This window comes from Ptiloglossa arizonensis, chromosome 7 (assembly GCF_051014685.1).
Source record: "Ptiloglossa arizonensis isolate GNS036 chromosome 7, iyPtiAriz1_principal, whole genome shotgun sequence".
Lineage (NCBI taxonomy): Eukaryota > Metazoa > Arthropoda > Insecta > Hymenoptera > Colletidae > Ptiloglossa > Ptiloglossa arizonensis.
Genome location: NC_135054.1, coordinates 9,178,331 through 9,202,018, shown reverse-complemented (window position 1 = coordinate 9,202,018; position 23,688 = coordinate 9,178,331). Strand labels below are relative to the sequence as shown.

Genomic DNA, 23,688 nt, shown 5'->3' with positions numbered 1-23,688 from the left:
ATAATATTATTACGAAGAATCAAAACAAGCAATAATTTCACAAATAGCATTATATATTAATGAAAGTCATTGTACATAATTCTTTTTTAACGAAAAATCGATCTTGCTCTTATAACATAATTATATTCTAATATGACGTTTAATTCATAAATGAAATTAATTATATTGTATGCACACGGCGCAAATTACTTCTGTCACGATGCGACATTATCGAATATAAATTAGTATACAATTAAAATATCTATAATAAATGTAAAACTGTATTAATAATAAAGTATTTTTATGGACATTTAAAATTACAAGTCATTAATTTTTAATTTTGATTAATAACCATAAAATTATAATTCTAAAAAGAAAGTAAAATAAAATGTCATTGATCCATTTAAAGTTGTGGTTCTATTTGTATATCCAAAAGAGTATAAATTTAATGTTCTTAAATTTATGAACTATTTTAATTTATTGTAACTGGTTTATATTTATTTATGGAATACATATTTTATCTCCAACTTTATAGACATTAAAAACTACAAAAGTATAAAAATATTTGATAATAAAAAATAACAGCTCTATATACCAGTATAACAACAATTGTAACATAATATACACAATATTACAACTTTGATTTAGCTGATTCCATGAGCGACTTCAATTTTTGAGTCAGCATAATATTTCCAGTAATCTTTAATTTTCCTCGCATAAATGCTATTTGTGGATTTAATTTACCCATAGCCTATAAATAAAATAAATCGTGTGAAAATATTTCTTTAAAAAATATCAAGCAATCGTGAGAAATTATATTGATATGAAGGACAATTTACCATTTGAATCATGTCCGAATCTTCGATTGTCAGTGTTGCGTCAGCTTTCCCTGATTTTGGTTCTCCTCTGTGCACTTCAGGCTTTTTCAAATCCAGTGCTTTAAAACAACAAAAATGTTTAAAAATGAAATTCATATAAAATTAATCACAAAAAACTGTAACAATCTTTAGTTATACTCACTCCATGTTGCTTTTGATTTCCCTTTCAATAAAATGTGATAAAGAAAAATTCCATTGACTTTCTTTACCTCTTCAGGGTTTGCTTTCACATAATCGCTAATCATTGTAAACACTGCATCACTTTCAAGACTTTCACTACCAGAGCCAGAATTTATCTTTGGTTGTTTAAGTTTTGTACTTTTTAAATCAACATAAGCACCTGTAGGTTAAATGGAACAGTTAAAAACGGAACAGTTCTTTTTACATTTTAATAGCTATATCTGAAAATTCGGGTCTGCTCGAAACGTTTTAAAGCGATTTATTCTTGAAATCGACCTTTCATATCTTGAGATGAGAAGAGAAATCTCAGAGAACTTCTCACCGATTGCAATGAAATTTGGCAGTGTAATAAATCTATATCTGTTTATAATAAGCCTAACTATATTTTAACTATGGATGATCAGCTAATTTTGAGAAAAATAGGTATAAAAATTTAGAAAATTCTGTGGTCAAATAAGTTCATACAATACTTTTCTCAAAATCGGTTGATTATCTATGGCTAAAATTATAATTACACTTATTGTAAATAGATATAGATTTGTCATTTTACCAAATTTCATTGCAATTGATGAGGGTTATTTCTGAGATTCCTCTTGTGAGATCAAGCCATGTACAAATCATTCAATAAGATTGAATGAGATACTTTAAGAGTGAGTGCAATAGTGAGCAAGTCACTTACTTGCTATGTTTCAAAAAGATATTCCTCGTGTATTGTTGTAACAGTAACTGATACAAATTAAATATTTTTATATTTTTTGAGAATTGGCTTGATTCTTCCGATGAAAATGAGACCAAACACGATCGTATTCGGACTATTTTTTCTTACATTTTTTAAAAACTTTCAATTGCATATAATTACAAATAGTCCAGATATGGTCGTGTTTGATTTTATATTTATCGTAAAAATCTCAGCAATTATTCGATAATACTCTCACGAAGAAGTTAGTTTTCAGTTAAGATTAGCTGTGAACCTAATACATGTGCAGCACAGCTTTGAAATTTGGCTAATCGGTATTAAAATCTACAGTTATCGACTATTTAAGCCAAAGAACATAAACAGTGGTGGGAATGATTCAGTATGTTTTATCCAGGGATAAATGCGCCATTTTAACATGATGTTACTGTATTTTGAATCCATATAATTAATAATTTTCATAAATGTACCTGACAAGATCAATACATTATCTTCCACAACATATGTTTGAAAGTGTATTCTGTTCCCATCCTGCCACATGTCGGTTCGCAAAGTTTGCCCTGGCAGTACTGGTTTCGCAAAACGAGCCTAGAATATTTATTAGATAAATTACTTTATATTAAACATTCCTACAATGAATACTTAGGAATGCGATAATTATATTTCTGAACTTTAAAAGTTTTAAAGTTCAGATTCAAGATTTTGAATTCAAAAATTGTTGATTTACAAGCATAATTTAACACATTGAACGCCATATTAGTTTTTTATACTTAAGGATGTCTCTGATATTTGTTTAAATTGTAGTGTAAAAAGTTTAAATATTCGATAATTTGACGATGTATTTGTAATTTTATAGTATTACTAACGATAGTAATGCTATTTAAAAGTTTACAAGTATTAGAGTTCATGTCTTGTAAGCGCTTTAGAGAATTGTTGTAACTTTAGAGTGCTAGTCCCCAGGAACCACCATGGTATTCAACGTGTTAAATAAATATTTCTTATAATTTTGTATGACATAACCATTCATTGTAATGTACCTTGACAGCTTTAAATAAACTTGGATCACCACCCGCATATGTTTGAAGAACGTGTCGGACAGAAAATCCAAGAGAACACAAACCATGTAGAATTGGTCTCTTATAGCCACCCATTGCAGCCATATTTGTATCAATATGTAAAGGATTTGTGTCTCCACTTAATCTGTACAATGCTGCCTACAAATCATAAATGAAATTTTAATTAAAAGATTAAAAACGATGAAATAAATATATTAATCATTTTTTTTTTTTAAATAAATTAATAAAAACATGTATTTTTGCATTAAGAGTAGCGAAGATATTTTATTAAATGCCACAACAAATAGATTAATGTTCAAGACTGAATAATTAAAATATGAAAGGATGATTTAACTCACAGGTGATGGTAATATTTAGTGTATATACTATAAAAAATTCTGTTTCCGTCAAGTTGGAGCAATATTTCTAAAATATATTAACTATTTCAGGCCATTTCAAAATAGAATGTAAAAATAATTGCTATTTACCTGATCGTAACTAGTTTGTTGAGAAATCGATGCATCTGGTTTGCGATTTGGTGGTTCAATTGTTGGTATAATATTTGAGGATGTCCGTTTACCTTGAAAACCACCAGCTCCTATTATGAATACCGACATTTGTCCAGTAGATAATTTGTCTCCAGTAGTAGTATCAAATGTTTCGTCTGCAATGAATGGAAAATATAAATTCCACCTTTCATGAAAACAATGGTTACTGTTATTTACAAAAATTATGGTATACACGTACGTTGTACAACTAATACAGCACCCTTTCCCTTGTCTAGTATATCCAAAAGTTTAAAATGGGTTTTTACGGTAGCTTCTGTTGGCACTTGCTTATAAACTTCAATGTATTGCTCTCCATGCAACATCTGAATTTATAATAAATTCTTAAAAACATCATTTAAGAGATAGTGTACAGAATAAATTACCTTTGTTGGATCTAGTTGGAAGTTAGGTAAATTGTCTTCAAACATGGTAGAAGTCATGCAGTGTATTGGAGCATGCAGCACATAAAACGTAGGCAGTACGGCGAAATTCTCGTGATTCTCATACAAATAACGCAAATCAGATGGTTCTTGAACTGTGGCACCAACTAAAATAGAAATTTATGTAAAAATAAAAATTTAATATTATGCAATGTTATGATGTTATTATAATAATTGAATCATACCTCCCAATGCATATAATATAGTATCTCGAAAATTGTAAGTGTGATAAAAGATATTGTTGGCCTAAGAAGTAAAAATACATAGTAATAAATGAATATACTTAATTCCAAGTTGTAAAATAGTATCTTAATTACTTTTTCAGAATTTCCAGATTTCATTTCTTCAATTGAAGTTATAAATTGTCCTGTTACTTCCTATAATATAGCATATAATAATGTATTAAAGGAACATATTTTGTTAAAATATAAAATGTTTATGTACCTCAATGGTATCAAAATGTTTAGCAGATGACATATCGGTAATAGCTGACCATTTCTGTTCAACATCTTCAGGAGTGACATTGCTTGTCAAATCTTGTCTTAAAGTAACTCCTGATGCACGAATCAAATGACCTAGAAAGTCGTTAACAATGAATAAAATTCAAAATCTACACTTTTATGCATCTGACTATATTTTATGCACTTACATTTTCCAGCCCAACCTAATGCAGATTCAATAATAGAACCATTTTCTGAACATTTTTCATGGCACAGCCAAACAACCACTGGGGCTATTAATTCAGGTTTTAAATGCTCAAAAAGATCTATAAAAGAATTGTAAGACTAATGCGTTCAATTAGAACAATGCATAATTAGTATATATAAAATATTTAATTTACCTGGTGGCATAATGTCTTCTGTTAAACGAGAAGCAGCTGTTGGTATTATTACATTTGTATGTATGTTTTTCTTTCTACCTTCAATAGCTAATGTGTTAGTTAATCCAACAAGACCCATTTTTGCTGTACTGTAATTGGCCTGACCAAAGTTTCCATACAATCCACTGTTACTTGATGTCATTATTACACGACCATAATTTTGTTTACAAAAGTAAGGCCAAGCAGCTTGGGTAGTTCTATAAGCACCTTTTAAATGTACATCTTGTATTAAATCTGAAAGGAATTACATATTTTTCAATTTTGTAGAATGGAAATATTAATATAGCTATTGAAAAAATGTTGTGTACCCCAATCTGCATCTGACATTTTAGCAAAAGATTTATCTCTTAAAATTCCAGCATTATTAACAATTATATCTATTCGTCCAAATGTATCAATGGCTGTTTTAACAATTTTTCCACCATCAAGAACAGAATCATAATTAGCAACTGCTTTTCCACCTAAACAAAAATTTCATATTATAAAAAAATATGCCAAAAAACACTAAATAAACAAAAATATTTTGCATCTTATAACTTAAATAAAATAATTATGGAATTTTACATTTATATTTTTTTTCAGTGTAATAACTCAAATAATACTTTTTTGTTGGAAGTTATGTCATATTTTATCAACAGCACTTTAAAAAAAACGAAATTGTAAAGTGTGTAGTATAATATTTTTTTTAAATTTTCTTCTTTATCATAACAAATATTTCATTAATCACTGTGATAAGAAATTGCATTGCAATCAATCATTAATAAAACATTTTTTATCACATTAATAATGCATTATGTAACAATCATAAACCATTAAAATAAAGACTAAAAAAATGAAATTGAAAAAATGAGATTCAATTTTGTATATACTACCTTACCATTTCTTTTAATTTCTGCAACAACTACATCTGCAATCTTGGTACTGTTTCCATCGCCATGTCTTCCTCCACCTAAGTCATTTACTACAACACTGGCACCTCTTAAAGCAAAGAGCAAGGCATACGCACGACCCAAACCTAGAAAAAAATAAAAAATAATAAGTGTCAGCAACAGCAAACACTTTGTTGATAATTACCTGCTCCAGCTCCTGTTATTATAACTACTCGGCCGTCAAAACGTAGTTCTTCTACTCCCTTCATTTTATATGAAGTTCGAAACTGCTTCAGGTAAGGTAAAAGGTGGAATTTTTAATTGCTTACAGCTTTTATACTCGCTCTTATAATGAGACAGCAAAATTAAAAAAGGTTTGAAGTCCACTGGGTTTTAAATTAAAATAACACTCTGCATCTTAGATTGGTTTGTTCAATAACCACGTCACGTAAATTCAGTACTGCAATCTAGTGGAGGAATGTAAAATTGCATCTTTCCCCACTATAAATGTTTTTCAGCACTCCATTAACTCTTATCATTTAACTAACCTGGATGCATGTTTTGCGGTCACATTTAATGTTATACCTACAATTTACTTACAAAATTGAGCGTACACCGAAGTTGGCAATGATGATTGGCGGGAAAATAAACAAAGACGGACATTTTCAAAATTAAAAAAACAATATACACTAAAAATAAATAAAAAAACAATATATAATTGGATATTTTACCAATTAATTCTTTAAAAAAATTTGTAATAAAATGAACTATGTATTTATATTCAAGAATATACGTAAAAATACTCATCATCACAAAATTGAGCACACAGATATTAGATTATACAAAAATAACAAATTTAACCGTAATTTTAATATCTTGTTATATAATCTAGTGCATCTAATTGCCTTCAAACGTCTAGGCATTAACTCGACTAATTTTTTTGTTGTTAAATTCGGAATATTTTTCATCTCAACTCTTACATCTGACTTACTGCTAAATCTACAATCACTTACACAATACTTACTATTCTTACAATTGAATAAAAGTAAGGAAGAAGTCACATTTTATTGTTCAACTTCAATTATTTTTTAAAGCTGTATAACATTTGTATTACAACAATTTTTTAAGACATAAAAGACAGCAATAGTTACAATAACAGTAAGATTTCATTAATCTTAAGTCACATATGCTCCATTACTTAAAGTATGTGAAATTTCCACAATTCATGGATAATGAAGAAAAAATTCAGGTGATGCTAATGTATGTGTAGTTGGTTCAATAAAAAGGAAATAATATATAATAGATATTTGTATTTATTGCATGTGTTGGCGCCTACTACGTGCTGCTCTTTGTTTATCAAATCGTAATTCCATTTCTTCTAGAACGCGTGGAGTATATCGCACAACCAACTTCACAGAATTTTGTGCTTGTTTCAGTAGTTCCACTGCTTTCTCATGATTTTCTCCTTCTACACACTAGAGAATAACATTAATTTAATAAGTGAATGAATTCTAAAAAAAAGTTTAGTTTAGAAAAGTAAGACTCACCACTCCATTCACTGAAAGAAGTTGATCACCCCGCTTCAGACCACCATGTCGATCAGCAACACCGCCAGGAATAATTCGTGAAATGTAAATGGGCGAATTTTGCTCTTTACCACCCATTACATTAAAACCAAGACCTTCTTCTGTTTTTGGTAATTCCACAACTCTTGGGTGTGCATGACCCTCACTTGCTGCAAATGCAGCAACTGTTGCTTTTGCAGTGGCTGATGCACGCACATCTTGAGAACCCTGAAATTATTAATACTAATAATACATTAAATAAACTGTGTTGCATTTATGCAAATATAATACCTGAATGTCTACAGTCTCATATACATGTTCATACACCTCACGTACAGCACTAAGAAAATCACTTTGTAAAACTTTTTGTAAGGCAGCTAATTTTGTTGCAGGTACTTCACCTCCTAAAATGAAATGGTATTTGGTCAATAAACGTGTGTATGTGTGTGTAATTAAACTCAATTCATTGGATGAAATTCTTTATAAAATGATATCATATATATGATCTAAACAGAAAAGATAATAATTCTTATGATAATAGTTAATATAATAGACTTGTATTACAATCTATAAAATTTGTCTAATTCATTACCTTTTTGTAATTTGTCTAGTAATTCAATGGATCTTTTAACATCTGTAAATGAAAACAGTGTATTATATTTCATTTTTTATCTTATTACCTACAATAAACATGATCATAGGATTATTAATTATTTTTTGGTTTAAAGTTAACAAATTCATTGTTGTAAATAGCGGTTGATAAAATTATGATCAAGTTGCAGCAAATCATTAACAAAAAATTGTATACAATTTATTTGAACAATTCTACACCTAATAGTTACCATTTGCTAGAGTGAGAGGTTCGCCCATCGTAACCATGTCTGAAAATAAGTGAAAGTATCTTAAAAGATACCTCATAAAATAGTTGCAGTTCTGTAATATTAAAAAGTATAGAATAAATAACTTAGACAACTCACAAGTCTACACTTTCCTCGATGTGACTCTGACACAGTCACAAACTGTCATAAAAATACGTCAACAATTCGATCTATCGACCAACTATTTAAAACCAAGAATGTAAGATAGCTTGAAAGGTGTTCGAATCTTCTTTTTGAAGTCGTTATAGTAAGTTAACGAAACTGAAATAATTCCCTAAATGTCGAGCCTGTTGCACTATGCAAGAGCTTCCTGGTCACGTGATTAACTCTTGTCTGTAAAAGAGAAATTTGAAAGGTAGACAATACTTGAATAGTTAATCGGAAATATGTGTGTAAATTTTACATATATTGCATATTTCAATGTATTAAATATTTGTCATATATTTATGTATATACCATTTAAATATAATATAGACAATATTGATTACAGATATTGAAAGTTATTCTCAAAGTGCAATGATACGTATTTAATAAAAAACAATTTATTCTTTGAATTAATAAATGATTAGAATTTTTAAATATCACTGAGCTGTTAATAAAATGCAATAATTATCACATACCTGCCATTTTGAAGCAATCTAATGCGCGTAATTCAAATAGTACAATTTTAAAAGTGAACAATTTTTATTCGTAAATTTATACACTTTCAATATTTTACGAAACGGCGTACATAGTGCGTGTAAATTCAAATAACTTTAAAGAATAAATACAAATTTGTAGAAGAAAGAATCTGTAATATTAATACCATTACTATTACAAAATTATTTAAATTTATAAATTTATTCAAATTCATTTAAATTTATTCAAATTTATACTAATTTTATATTACTCATTTTTATTGCTATTTATAGTACATCTGTATCACTTTTTTTACTTTGGTTGGTAATTAAAGATTTATTTTTATTTTTTAAAGAAAAATAAACGAAATTACGAATAGTTCAACTATTTTTAAAGTTATACTATGGAATGTATACTTGTTAAAGTAAAGATTATTCAAACATTTGTTTTTAAAAGCACTTGTTTGTAATTATATATAAATAAAATTGTACAAACTAATGGATAGAAATATTAAAACATTTTTTTAATATTCTTCTAGTTTCAAAAAGAAATGTAAATTTACAATTTTTTATCAATAATACGATAATTAACAGTCTTAAATCATTTCAATCAATAATAGATAATGAAGAGCCATGTGAAATTGTTTATTTTAGGATTAAAAAATGTATTCTGACAATGATAAATATACAAATTTTATTTTCGTTAGTCATTGAAGATCATTGGCCTCTCAAGTCGATGGATACTTAGCATTGACAAACATAAACAATAGAGGAGATGGTTCTAACACTTGATTCTAATGTAAACACTCATAATTATTTAGTTTATGTAAATATTGATTATTGTTTAGTTTTTATTCCATCGTTATTAACACGGTAATATTATTCTATTCTGAATCAATGTTGTTGAGTATGACACGCGAAAGGTAAGGGTTGCAAGAGCTTCCGGATTGCATAATATAAATTTCCACTGAATGTCGGGTCTATTCTTCCCTTGTCTGTGGTATAATATGAATTTTCATTGGATGTTAGGTTTATGGTATACATAATTCATAGTATGGCGTTCGTATAGTTAGACCTGTCAAAAGTCGAGAAAAAATAATGTCGAACTGGCATTGGGATCATACGAGTATTTTAGATAAATTGAATGCAATGCAGAGGCCATTGACGGATACAATAGTACCACAAAATAAATTCGAAAGGCCTCGCAGACCGATGAAAACTGAATTAGGAGGATCGTACGTTACTTCTGGAAATAATCGTCCTGCAACACCTGGTCAAAATGTTCTTGCAAGACCACCGTCAACATCAGTATTGTTTAACCCGATACAAACCAGTAGTTCACGATTAACTACATCGTCGAGCAATTCTGCATATTTAAATACAGGACATTCTATGTCTGGACATATGAGTATAAATATTATGGAAAGACCAATTACTCAACATGGAGTAGCAGGTGTTAGACCTGAAACATGTAGAGGATTGTCAATGACAAGGTACATACCTTCTTTTTCAAATCTTAAGAAATATGAGTGTTAAATTATAAGTAGTCTATAATGCTAATAGTTTTTGGCTTTCTCATTTTATAATTTGAAACTTGTATTTGTAGACAAATTCAGGACAAGAGATATTACATTGGTGTTATGCAACTGAAAATAAGGGAATTAAATCAAGAAATTGCTATTATTATGAAAGATATTGATGATCAAAATAAAGAAAGAGCCACTTATTTGCATCATGATAAAAGAGCCAAAGATTTAGCTGCAGAATTAACAGCTTTGCAAGGACAATTAGCAGACTATAATATTGTTCTAGATAAAATGACATCTGATATTGGAAAAGAAATGATTGAACAAGAAACAGAAGAACTTGTAACAAAGAATGAACAAAGTTTATCAAAGATTGAAAATATGTTTGAAGAAAGGAAGCTGTTGGAACAAGAACTAAGTAAGAAAGAAAAACAATTAGAAAATGAAAAGAAGAGAACAGAAAGGATAATAGAAAGCATGAATTTGAATATGAGAGAGAAATATGATAAACTATTAATAGAGAAAACAAGTTTACAAGAAAAAGCAAATAAAATGCAGCAAGAATTGGATGAGTTGTACAAAGAGCAAGTTTCCTTGGAGGAAGAAATAGCACTGTCTCCTTTAAAACAGGAAGCAGTTAAGTTACATCTTAAAATTATAGAAATAGAAGAGAAAAGAAGAAAGTTGCAGGAAGAAGAGAAGCACAGAATTTCACCGGAAGAAGAAAAAAAAGAATTATTACAGAAAATTAAACAACACAATATGGACATTGCAGCTGCAGAAGCATTATTAGCTGAGAAGAAAAAGCAAATTCAGGAAACAGAACAGGAACTTGAACAGTTGGAAACTGACATAGAAGGCACTCAATCTGAAAAACAAATTAAATACAAAGAACTTCGTGAAAGAGAAGAAATCATGGAACAATTTATGTCTACTTTTGAGCAAAATAAACAGGAAGAAACGAAAAAATTGTATAAACTAGAGGAAACAGTAATTCAATATTTGAAGAATATTTCATCTATGCTAGACATTGATATAGATTTTATAGGTGATGATGAAATGGCTATATTGAACAGTGTACCTTCTTATAATGAGTATGAACACAATAAGGATCAAACCTTTGAAGGATTAACTAAAGAAAATTTTAAATTGCAGCAAATTTTAAATAAAATGGAGGTGATAGAGCAGAGACTTAAAGTAGAATTTGCTGATCTTAATGACAAAATGAATAAGAAAGGAAGCAAATTAATAGTTTTAGAGGATTTAGACAGTTTAAAAGCTAAATTAACAATAAAGGAAAAAGAGTTGATAACAGAATGTGAACAACTAAAAGAACAGCAATTAATCTATGAACAAGATCTTGAAGAAATTCAACTTAATTGTAATGAAATAAAACAACGTCTAGAATGTAACAACATATACACTGAGATTAATGTATTAGAAAGTACAGTAGAAAAGTTAATAGAAGAACGTGAAAAAATTAGAAGTCTTATTTCTAAACAAAGGGAACGTGGTAATTATGGTCCAGTAAAAGAAAACACCTTTAGTTTATTAACTAATTTCAATACCATATTAAAAGAAAACTTAAAAACTATTTATTAAGTTATATTACTCATATTTTTGTTATTATTCTTACACAATTTAGTAGATTTCTGCAATTTAGTAAAGATTTTTAAAAACATTTCAATAGATTCTATATCTTTCTTTCTCATTTAGAGAAAGAAGATCCTTTCTTGTCCACTAGCACTACAGCATTTTTCCAATTGTTTTGTTGATCTATGTATAAAAATTATTAAACTTAAATTTGTGTATGAGCATTTGTTATGAATAAAAAATTTTATCACTTACTATATATGAATAATGTGTCGCAACATATAGGTTCTAAACTTGTTTTCAGTATTTGTCCACCTACTTCCAACATTATCAATGAAGTTATTACAATATCATCTTATGGTAAAGTTCTAAATTCTTAAAATAAAAATTTTTCTTCTAAAAGTACATACATGTAATATATTACGTAGTGTAAACAATATGTATAAGTAAAAATGTAATACTTTAAGTAAATATTGTAATTCTTTTATTTTATTGCGAGCTCGTTGTTGAGTTTGGTAGAGATTATGGTAGATGGTAAGAGTAACTGGATGGTTGTGGCCTTCTTCTGCAAACTGGTAATATTACCGACAGAGACCACGGAAAGTTCCCTTACCCGGTTGTAGAGGGCGCCAACAGGTGCGGGGAATCCCAAACTATTCTCGATCACACCGCAAGAGGTCGGGAGTGTCTTCGAAAAATTTTCTCCACGTAAAAATAAAAAGGGATACGTGGTTTACCTTTTATTCCTTAAACGTTTTGTAATATGATTTTAATATATTGTACTTAATAATAATGGTTAAGGGAACATTTTATTAATATTAAATTATTATTTTATTATTATTAAATTTAGATATAATTTTTCATGTTTCCTTACTCTACAAATTTTCCTAAGAACTGCTATCGTCTTGATCTTTTAAATCTATAGCTTGTACCTTTAATTTTAAATTGTTTATTATCCGTAACAGTTACTAGTAATTCATCCTTGTTCCAGTATTTATTGTTCTATTTTTTCTGTATGTTTGTAGAAGTTTGCTCATTCAGATGGTGTTATACTTCCTATTGTATTATAATTATTACAAATTTCATAATTCTATTCACTTATATTTAAAACAATTAAAAGTATTTTTAATACAGATCTAAATAAAGCAATAACAAACTGTATGTAAATTTATGATCATTGAACAATGAAATTTTAATTTTGTTGTGTAAGATACTTTTAATTATTTTGCTGGTCGGATACGATCTTTGGTTCGGATTCATTGAAAGAATTATTTTAAAATATTTATTGGACAATCCATTATAATTTGCATAATTCTATACAAATAAATCATTATTTAATTAAATTTAATTAAAACATGGAAGGTATTTATTGATTTTTTTAAATGATAATTAAAAAGTGAAAATAAAAAGACAATTTTCTAATGTTAGTTAATTTAAATGTGAATGTGTGTTTATCTTAGATTTAATTAGAAACTAATCTACTGTTTGGTAAGTTTTAAAGAAATTATACAATTCTCTTATTAAAACAAATTATGTACAAATCTAAAAAGGAAGAACTATACGAAGAAGTATGAGAGACTTTTTTATAGTTATGATTAAATCCAGTTTCACATGTTTCGTATCTTCTCGTTCCATTCTTCTGATGTTTTCCTGATAACGTATATGTTGGTATACAACCGCCTCGAACTTTCACGCATTATTTCTGTGAAAAGGATCTTCAATCTGAGATTCAAATGGTAGAATGTTTAGTCACCGAACTCTTCCTGAAGGTGAGCGAAGATGCGATTTTATGTAACCAGTGCGATAATCAATTACGTCACCTTGCATACCCCCTGATACTCCGTGTCCGTGTCTCCTACTCCACCTGTAATTAGATCTCAAAATATTTATTCAATGTTAAAGTTCTCTTAACTTAAACATAAATTTACATGCAAGTAATTACATTGCTTCACGTTTCGAGTATTGATTAGCTAATTGTCTGAAATATTCCGTAAAGGACAACATTCTAGAACAGTATGAATTATAGGACATTTTTACAAAAAGAGGTTCAAGTATATTCTGACTAAAGAGGAAGATGTTAAAAATTAACCAAGTTTTGGGTAACTCCGGTACCTAAAATATCGATAGGACATTCTTCGTTAGATTTTCAGGAATCGTAAATCTACAATTATTTACCGGCGGAACGATGGGCAAGTTGTTAAAAAGGCAGACGAAGCAGAGAGTGCACAGACTAAGAAATTGTTAAATCTTCGCTTTAAACGATCAAACTTCGAAACAATTGCACGAAATGCGAACATTCAAATGCTACTTCATAGGCAGAAGCCTACATTTATATTACAATTGAACGAGTTGTGAAAAAATATTAATTACCAACCATAGAGCGCGACAAAGATAACTTATACTACAACTTATGTGTTATTTAGTTTGTACTAATTGTAAAATAAATCGTTGTATTTCGTTGTCCTCTTGATCGGACAATAAATCTTCGACAAAGCAATTAGGTAAGAAAGTTCACAGGTGAACGTCGATGCAAATCTAAAGTACAATATTATTGTTGCAATACGTGAGCAACAACCCATCGAACGTTGGGTTTTGCACGCCCACGTATTGGTTCAACGATTGAGGGTAGCCCATTTTTAAGACTTATCCAACAGCGTGTAAACAAAACGTTCTACTAAATCAACGTGACGTGAATTCAACTGTGTTCGAAGAAAAATATTATTACGAAGAATTCAAATCAATTTGAAAATTTCAATAATCATAGTATTTCCATTCGAAATTCGAAATCACCGTCACTGTTCAAGTGGTATACAAATGGCCCTACGTATGGTCCCGAGGAAGAACGACAAATGGCGTTTTTACGGAGACCATAGGACTCTTAACGTTGCCCGATACCTCGTGTAGAGGATTATTTCGCGGATGCTGTTCGAGAAGACACTATTTTCTGCAATCGATTTAATCCGTGCGTGTCACCAAATTTCGTAATATCCAGCTGATATTCTAAATGTCTGTAATAACAATGCTGTTCGATCTATACGGGTACACGGTCATACCGTTCGAACTGAGAAATGGGGCTTAGACGTTCCAACGTTTTCAATCGCGAGGCTCTCATTTTCGTTACGTACAATTAAACGACATTTTAATGGCCTCGATCGATGAAGCATAAAATAAAGAACATCTGAGACAGCGTTTTTCTCACCTGGAGCGGTACTGTACGGTCATAAATGCGAACAAATGCGTTTTTGTGCCGCGAGAGAAGGTTAACGTTTCTCGGTTACACGGTCGACGTGTCGGGTACGAAACCGCTAGCTGAAAAGGTAAAAAAGAAAAAGAAAAACGACAGTCGATCTCGTCAAACCAGGAACGATTAAGCAGCTCCCCAGATTCCTTGGTACGGTGTATTTTTTTTTTATCGTAGATTTATACCTCGCGTCGTCGTATTACAAACCATTTCGAATCAGCTTCCGAACGGCCGTAAGCTGAAAGATAACACTTCCGTTCAATGGACAATCGAAGCGGATAACCGCAATCACTAATTTGAAAGAAAGCATTAGCGGGTGCTGTACTAACTAGCACGCCCGACAAAGAATTCGTGACTCGCGATTACGGTGGATGCTTCAGATTCGCGCAATAAGCGCCACACTGCAACAGCGAGAAGGAGATTCGTGGTTACCTCTAGCCTTCTACACGAAAGCCTTGTCGCATGCACAAAACAGATACAGTACACATGATCAAGAGTCGTTTGCTACGTATGCAGCAGTAAAGCATTTCCGCCGTGTAGCCGAGGTCGATGATCTTGGGATCTCTCCTTCGTTGAATTGATAGTGAAATTAATAAAATTCATTTATAATTTACGTTATTCGATAAAATGTCAAGTATCGTCCCTTGTTCGGACGTATCGGGACGTAATATTCGGTAATCTGGTCATTTTTGGCAGTTATTAAAAAGTTCACTGTATATTGCAAAAGCTACAAAGCTGCCTTGACTCAATAAGCCTATAAGCTTCGCTAGCAACATAGTTTTAATGTGAGACTACCTTATCATCGTTCACTTCTTGAAAGCATCCTACTCCTTTACCTGACCACCTGCCGAAAAATCCGACCATGAATAAAGAACGCAACAATCTACGATCAGTAATTTACACACATTGTTACTCTGTTCGACCTTTGTCCGAAAGGTACGCTATTTCTTTGTTGCGTTGGTTTCAAGCAATTGCGAAACCATAGGTCGTGTAGCAAGTCGATAAGGATCGAAGAGAGATACATCCGAATTCGCGGAACGGTTCGTTCTTAATTGAAATACCTTTGTTGGATACATAGCGTTAAACAACAGTAGAGAGACTGCTGGTAAGTGGTTTTATTTGATCTTTTTTCGTTCTTCGTATCACGATCCTATGACTCTAACTTCAATTAATTTTTAGACGATTGATTTTATGTCATATTTTCCGAAAATTGAACCGTAAAGAGAACAAATAGGGGTATATTCTAAATGTCTTCCAGTTGTGTTTAAATTTTCCTTGGCTATTGAAAAATGTATTTCAATAAAAGAATTGCAAGAGAGAGATTGTTAAGCAAGTTTTTTTTTTTTCAAATTGAAATAATTTTCTTCAGGTAGTCCTCCGCCTTTGGTATAAGCGTAAAGAAATTTATTTTTATTCGGTTGCCAGTTCAATGCTTATAATTTATTAAACAACAGTTAGTACTATTGTTCAAAGGTTTGCGAGATTGATTCTCAAGACTTTGGAAAGCTTGGATTTCTTACTCCTCAGACAATACATCTACCTCCTTTTCATTTTTATATTTTCTATTACAGTTTTAATGTGTTGTTTCCACATGAGTCTTTTGTCTAGGTGTAAACTTAAATATTTTGTTCAAGGTACGACAACGTTGTTTAGCGTAATATTCAGTGAATTCTGTTTGCAAAGTGTGAACGTGACGCGGTTACATTTACTGGGATTAGCTTTTATTTTTTTATTCGCGAGCCATTTTTCTATTTTTTCGTTGCGATTCTACGGTATGTTTATTGCGAGTTTGAATGTGTGGAGAGTGGTGCAATGTCATCAGTGAATGTCAGTATTTTGCTTAAGTCTGTGGAATATCTGTGTAAAGTGTATATAATATAGGTCCTAAGACACTTCCTCGAGGAACACCTGCTTTAATTATTTTTACATCGGAGTAGGTATCTTTGATTTTTGCAACTAAGATTCTATTTTCTAAATACGAAGCGAGAAGTTTCTGTACTTGTTTCGGAAAGTGAGTTTTGATTGTTTGCAGTAGTGCCTTGTGCCAAACTTTGTCAAACGTGATTATTTTATCGACAAGTCTGTGTAATGGTTCTACGGTGGAGTATTTGTTTTTAAATCCAAACTGATGATCCGATATTAATTTCTTACTTTCCATTACAGGTTTAAAGCGACTGTAAATCATGTTTTCAAGAATTTCTGATAGTTTTGAGAGCAGAGATATTGGTTTATACGATGCCGTTTGATGCAGATCTTTACGAGGCTTAAATAACATAATAATTTGTGCTAATTTCCACATGGATGGAAAATACTAAATTCTTAGCCCAGCATTATAAATTGTTGCAATTGGTCGTATTGCCTTTAATGGTAATCGTTTAAAAAGTTTTCCATCGACAAGATTAATACCTGGTGATTCGCTACTCTTTAACGTTTCTGACAATGTGAAAAATTTCATTCGGTTGCATTTGCCTGGTTGTCTGAGATGATACCATCGTTGATCCTCTGTGGAGAGAATCTATTGTATAAATAATTGGCAAATTCTTATGCTTGCTCTTGATCACTTTTTGCCCATGTTTGGTCAGTTTTTCTGATTGCAGGAGTCGCTCTGGTCGTTCTTTTTATTTTATTTGCGGCTTTCCAGAGAGAAAAGTTTCCGTTTTCGTGTGCAGAGAATGATTCTAAATATTTTGCAAATTTGTTTGCTATTGTGACTTCTTGTAAGACTTTTAAGTTCTTTTATCACTTCTCTAAGCCCATTTTGTGTCTTGGTGGTGCATATATGGCTGAAACTTGGGATGCATTTCTATCGGTTTGTACTGTAATTGTACAATGATGTTGTTGATCTCATTTTTTATTATTATTGCACTGCCTCCGTGTCCTCTTCCTGATGGGTGTTTAGTGTCACATACAGAGTAATATGGTATTTTGATGTTACTTTTTGCAATGAAGTGTCTTTCTGAGACAAGGAGTATATCAATATTCTTGTTTTTCTGCAAGAATGTTTTTGTTTCAAGGGCTGCCTGTTAAAGTTCGTTGGAGTTCCAGAATGTTATTTTTCGATTAGCCATTTTTATTTCTTTGTTAATGCGTTTGTGTGCAGTTGTAGTATAATCGTTAATTGTTGTGTCTATTGTCCGAGTAGTGTGTTTTGTTCGATTATCATTTTTGTTAGCATCATTGAATTTTTAATGGACTGTTTCAGAAATTCCTTACTTTCTGTATATTCAAGGTTAGTGATAGGTTGATTTTGATCGATTGGTAGTGGTTTGGGCATAATTCCGTGAATCTACGAAGTTATGTGTGTTTATTTCTAAGTTAGTTTCTGACTTATTGAACTGTATATGTTGCCGAGTATGCACTGTTTCGTAATGGCGAAAAGATTGTTTTTTTCTTCAGCTGTTTCCTAATTTCATAGACTTTGTTACTTGCTGGATGGTTACCTTTGCAATTATGGCATTTCAGTGTCTAGATGACCTGTATGTGAACAGTCAATTGATAGATGGTTTTGTGCACATTTAACGTATGCTGGGGTTTCATTGCAATAATTTTTTGTACGGTCATACCGTTGACACCGTACACATTGTGGTATATATTTCTTGTGTCGAGGCGGTTCAATGTTTATTACGGTGTCTACAATTCTGTTCACACTGAGAATGTCCTTGTTATTGCTTTTAAGTTCGAGTTCTATTTAAAATAAGGGTAATGGTTGTTTTGTGTCGTATTTAATCATATTGTTTGTACCTCTTACTTTGTGTCCCAGTTTTCTAGGTTCCGCCACGATGTTTTGAATATTAGTTTTCGAATGCAATCCTTTAATAACAGCTTTATAGCTTTTTTCTGTCTTCAAAGACAGGTTGCATTTTTTGTCATTTGTGATTGGATTATTTTAAGAAAGTTATCAGGAGTATTTGTTTGGATTCGACTCGATCGAGTTTAATTTGTTCGATAGTGTATTGTTGTTGCAACGTTATTTAGTAGTTCAGTGAGTGGATCCATTATTTTAGCATCTACGTAAATTGGAGGTGGTTTGGCGATACGAGGAGTGGTTTCTTCAGTTATGTTCGTATCACTGCAGCCAATGCTGCGTTTCGTTTGTGCTTGTCGTTGGGATTACTTTTCGTTTTTTAATTGCTGTAACTTACTTTCGTATGTTGTTTTTATCATTGTCTGTTGTTCGATTAATATTTTCTTCATTATTCGTTGACCTTCTCTACTCACTACTGCTTATCTTGTTCTTGTACTCTTCGTTGGTGATTTAGCACGTTCGAAGCCTTTTCTCAACAGAATATTTATCGCCATTGGGAAACATTGTAACAGGTTTAACGGCTCGATCCGTGTTGATATTATCGTCGTAGAACAGCTGTCACTGCACTCACTAGTCACACAACTCACAGACACTTGTATCGTTTACTTTAGGAACGATCCAACACACGTCTGTCACAGTCGACTGTTCGAGTGGAACTGCCTTGCAAAGATGAGAGCGTAATGGAACAAGAGCGGGTCAGAGACAATTGAAAGCGAACAGAATGATGCGAAACTGATGAAACATTGATGTTTTATCTCGTTACGTTGCTCGGATGCTTGATACTCTGTTCATTGCGTGCAGAACCGGCGTACGCTTACGATACAGGACGTGAGGTACTTACTCGAAAAAAGATCTGCATATTTTGATATCCACTTGGGACTTCGCGTCGTAGGTCGTTTGTGTGGCCAGCCAGCGATCAGTAGCCAACGGGAAGAACGCGTGTTAGGTTAAATCATCTACAATGATTGAAAAATTAAATTTTTACATTTTCTAATTTATTCTCATCGCAACATTTGTAACATATTGTTTGAAACTTTTCGACCGAAAGTTAGATCAAAGTAGCGACATGTTTTACACAATTCTGAATTTTTTGGATCGATACCAAATGCGTGTGATTGCTAGCTGGAAATATTCCCCCTTCCTTTCTATTTTAAAGCAATAATGGTACAATTCGCTAAAAAATGAAAGGATACTCGGCACTGAAGTGTTCCGATCCTCGAATTTCCATCCTCATTTTTCACGAACGGCAATTCGACCTGGTGGATAATTTAAAAAAAAAAAGAAAACTACACACTCAATTGACTTAAAATTTGAACAACTGCCGACTTTAACGCGAAATTTACATTTTCTTGCGCTTAAATAGAACAATATCTTGAAACATTCGTACATGGAGCAATAGCGACATTCATCTACTTTCTAGGAATTCTAATTTGATCTCTAATAGAATTCTAATTCCTACCCAATTATTATAATTAGAAAAATCCATCCCGCTACACGACTGGGAAATTCCAAAGTACGTTTGTATTTCTTATATTACATTGACTTTGTTTCGGGAAAGTTACATCTACGGAATATTTATATTGAACCTTGTGTTTAAAAATAGCATTAAATTGAGAATAATTTCTTATGATCTCTTGGATATTGCGATACGTGATCTATCGCAGACGTGACTTTGTCGGAATTTTCTTTCGTTCGAACAATATCTTCGGCACGATTTTTGGTTTTTCTAGTTTCTTGGTTAAATTTACCGAGTAAACAAGGTGTGAATATTCGTACGGAGCGCTTCGATTCCCGATTTTGCTTCCGATTCACGAAAACTCTGTGTCTTTGACACTATTTCTGTTCTTGCGACTTATTCATTCGACTTGATCTAGAAACACGGTACTCCGTGCTCGATTGTTAAAAACAACTCGCCGTTCTTTTCTTGTATTACGATTTAACGTCCAGAACGGTGTGTTCACCCGATCTAGAACCATCTAGAATTATCAGAGACCATTCTTCGAACGATCAGTGTACGTTAGTGTACTCACGGTACGTTTATACAGTTTGCAAAATTTCTTACGTTCGTTGATCTTGTTCGTTAACGTCGCTAATGTAACGAATAGAAGCACATTTGTGCAATGGACAAAGAGTTAGCAACTGCGTTTCTGAACACACATCATTATAGTCGTATTCCTCGGAGAAGGTAGCGGCTGAAAGGTAGATCGAGTTTTCAACCTTTTTCTCAACGTGATGTAAACGTTCTTTGAGTGAAAGACTATAGAGTGAAATAAGTATCACTGGTTCTGATAGTCCTGGTGGTTCTCTGCTTTCATGAAACATCGAGTAGAGATTTACAATCTCAGCTTGCAAAGGTTTGCGATAGGTACTATTGCGATAGCTCTGTTTATACTTTTCATACTTTAGAATGGTACTCTGTTTAGGAACTTTTCGTGGTTACAGCATCGTCAGAAATATATTTGTATTCCATGGAATTTAATATTAGTTTGTACTCAGTAGCAAAACTTAGTAGCTTGCAAAGGTTTGCGATAGGTATTATTGGGATAGCTCTGTTTATACTTTTTATACTTTAGAATGGTACTCTGTTTAGGAACTTTCCGTAGTTACAGCATCGTTAGAAATATACTTGTATTCCATGGAATTTAATATTAGTTTGTACTCAGTAGCAAAACAAATGGAAAACAGCACTATAAATAAGAAAATCATGCTTTTCGTACAGCAAGGGAAGAAGCGTAAGTAGACGAAGATCCAGAAGAACAAAGCAATGAATTAAAGCAGGTCTTTAATATTCTATTACAGAGAATTACAGACATTCAATATTTAGAAGAATATTATTTTTCTTAAATATTCCTGACTAACGAACCAAATTTCGGTTTTTTACAAAATGTGAATTGAAAATAAACTTTGACTGATGATACATTTTTGCGAAATTTTTTAAATAAGAATGCTGTAAGTCTTGTATCGTGTGCAATGTAATATAAGCATTATATTGCATTATATTGCTTATTTATAAATGCAAATTAAGTAACGCTGGCGACATAATATAATGTTCGATGTTACTGTTCTTTCTTTCTGAAAAAGTGGAGAAAGAAGTATAATATAAACAAATAAATCATGCGCATTTGAAATAATTGTATGAAAGATATTGTGTTTGATCTTTCTTTCGTTCAAAAATGTCCAGACGATACGTAACAAATATCAGTGATAAAAATAAAATAAGAAACGTAAAAATTTCATTTCTCGGTATCGTGGCTACTAATCGTCGAGTACTATGCAAATTATCCACGAGTGGATATAGAAATGTGCAGATCCTTTTTCGAATAAGCATCTTACGCTTTGTATAGTAAACGCAAACCACGCTGGTGATGTGGACAAAAGACGAAGTATTAGACATTCGAAAAATCGAATGACAAAGCATCGATATTTGTCTCGTACCATTATTCGTTCGCTTTCAGACTCTCTCATTCACTATGATTTCATTTCACTGTCACATTCGGCAAAAAAGAAGCACGAAGCAACTGTACGCAAATTGCATGCATTTTACGTTGCATAGTATGTTACAGTTCTTTTCGAGGAAATACTCTATACTTGTAATTTGTGAGTCGATGATAAGCATTGCTGAAAGGTGATCGACATTAAATTTTGCATCTGTATCAAAAATATAAGTGTACATTTTACCATTTTTTTTATTAAATAAAATGTTAACGTTCCACGACTTTTGTGACGACGTATTGCTTTTATCCGTTATTGACCCCATGAAAAAATTATCATCAGAGTAAGTTTCAGTAGGACCTTGACCTGACTCTATTAAATCTCTCCTAACATTATTCTTATTCTAGAAACATCATTTTGCGCAATGTCCTATGAGATTACAAAAAATTGCAGATGTCCCCCCGAAACTGAACATCGGTAACAGTGATAATGACCACATTTGCCATAAATGTAGTTTTCGAAGATTTTCGAGCTGGTGATTGGTTATATTGTCAGGTAAAAAGTGTCAGCGTGCAAAGTTGGCATCCAATCTCATCTCTATTGGCGAATACACGTTTGCCTGTGTCTCGAACGAAATCCTTAGAAACGGAGCTTGTGAATCTCTACTCGGTGTTTCACGAGCACGAAGAATCATGGTTAGTAACAGAACTAGTTCCAATGGCGAACACTTAATTCATCGTGCAGTCTCCCACTCAACTTGTATTTCATGTCGAGAAAAGGGTCGAGAACTCAATCTACATTTTAGACTCAGGTTTTTCACTCGTTCGTGTATTTACAGTTGTTCAAAGTTGAAGTGTCTTTACAATGGAACAAACGACAGAACTTATCGAACAAGCTAGTGTATTTCGAGGTAAGGTGTGATTATCAAGTGCTGTGTCAATCGCGCAAAGCATTTTACGTGCATCGTAACGATAAAAGAATTTCTACTACTTCGTATTTTTCTATTCATCTCATCAGAAATTTACAACTACTCGTTGAAGCTCACTAGACAACAAATCAGAAATTACTGTCGTTATTCGCAGTTAGCTGTTGTTTATTTGCGTATCTAAAGGTTGCAACTTTGTTTAGTGTTGTAATCTCTAGCTGTTTATATTCGACTACCATATTACGACTATAGAAACACTGATAACATGTAAGAGACATTCATCTGATCGACGATAAAATTTTAACATCGTTTTATGAGTTGTGACCAATTTCCTTTCGGGTTGCTTTTGTAAATTTCTTCCTCTCGGTGAAGTAGAATAAAATACGGTTATAAAAAATTTGATTATAGCTTGATTATAGCTTGTATATTATCGACCATATGGGTTCTGAGGTAAGTATGAATTTCTTATTGGTACAAAAGGTTGTAAATATTCCTGATTTCTCGCGTTATGGATTGTATATGCTTTGAAAGGGATTTGGCAAACGAAACTAATAATTTACATTTCTTCCCTTTTATAATATAT

At 31.8% G+C, this 23,688-nt stretch overlaps 4 protein-coding genes and 1 long non-coding RNA gene across 14 annotated transcripts in view; 1 reads left to right on the top strand and 4 right to left on the bottom strand.

Annotated features, from left to right (window-relative positions):
• Positions 1–377: 377 nt before the first annotated feature.
• On the bottom strand, positions 378–5,962 carry Mfe2 (peroxisomal multifunctional enzyme type 2). Its single transcript, XM_076316282.1, has 16 exons — positions 5,729–5,962; positions 5,532–5,669; positions 4,963–5,115; positions 4,616–4,888; positions 4,424–4,540; positions 4,219–4,349; positions 4,092–4,151; positions 3,960–4,020; positions 3,718–3,881; positions 3,534–3,657; positions 3,275–3,450; positions 2,769–2,945; positions 2,202–2,319; positions 1,000–1,197; positions 819–916; positions 378–730 (listed from the first exon to the last, which is right to left on the bottom strand). Exons 1-16 carry the CDS (start codon positions 5,790–5,792, stop codon positions 611–613), a joined length of 2,172 nt encoding a protein of 723 aa, XP_076172397.1. The 5' UTR covers positions 5,793–5,962; the 3' UTR covers positions 378–610.
• Positions 5,963–6,575: 613 nt separating this feature from the next.
• Positions 6,576–8,142, bottom strand: Veli (L27 and PDZ_signaling domain-containing protein veli). 4 transcript variants are annotated; one of them, XM_076316041.1, is made up of 6 exons: positions 8,066–8,142; positions 7,931–7,969; positions 7,681–7,722; positions 7,380–7,492; positions 7,071–7,316; positions 6,576–6,998 (listed from the first exon to the last, which is right to left on the bottom strand). In XM_076316041.1, exons 2-6 carry the CDS (start codon positions 7,965–7,967, stop codon positions 6,837–6,839), a joined length of 600 nt encoding a protein of 199 aa, XP_076172156.1. In that variant the 5' UTR covers positions 7,968–7,969; positions 8,066–8,142; the 3' UTR covers positions 6,576–6,836. The 4 variants fall into 4 exon arrangements, with proteins under 4 accessions (XP_076172156.1, XP_076172155.1, XP_076172157.1 ...); XM_076316040.1 differs by having other exon boundaries at positions 7,931–7,989; positions 8,066–8,141; XM_076316042.1 differs by lacking the exon at positions 8,066–8,142 and having other exon boundaries at positions 6,576–6,991; positions 7,931–8,055.
• Positions 8,143–9,309: 1,167 nt separating this feature from the next.
• On the bottom strand, positions 9,310–12,394 carry LOC143148993 (uncharacterized). Of its 2 annotated transcripts, XR_012992659.1 has the most exons (4): positions 12,113–12,394; positions 11,958–12,020; positions 11,746–11,885; positions 9,310–10,045 (listed from the first exon to the last, which is right to left on the bottom strand). It is a non-coding gene; the product is annotated as an uncharacterized LOC143148993 (long non-coding RNA). The 2 variants fall into 2 exon arrangements; XR_012992658.1 differs by having other exon boundaries at positions 11,958–12,394.
• LOC143148992 (intraflagellar transport protein 74 homolog) lies at positions 9,567–11,953 on the top strand. The gene is made up of 2 exons (XM_076315886.1): positions 9,567–10,076; positions 10,190–11,953. Exons 1-2 carry the CDS (start codon positions 9,682–9,684, stop codon positions 11,709–11,711), a joined length of 1,917 nt encoding a protein of 638 aa, XP_076172001.1. The 5' UTR covers positions 9,567–9,681; the 3' UTR covers positions 11,712–11,953.
• Positions 12,395–13,096: 702 nt separating the features above from the next.
• Positions 13,097–23,688, bottom strand: part of LOC143148848 (uncharacterized) — a 94,765-nt gene continuing 84,173 nt past the window's right edge. For 4 of the 6 annotated variants that reach the window (XM_076315598.1, XM_076315599.1, XM_076315602.1 and 1 more), the window contains one exon: positions 13,098–13,566. In XM_076315598.1, the coding sequence (XP_076171713.1) occupies positions 13,452–13,566 (115 nt within the window). In that variant the 3' untranslated portion in view covers positions 13,098–13,451. Of the gene's footprint in view, positions 13,567–19,589; positions 19,705–23,688 lie in introns of all 6 variants that reach the window. The other 2 variants (XR_012992621.1, XR_012992620.1) reach the window with 2 other exon arrangements.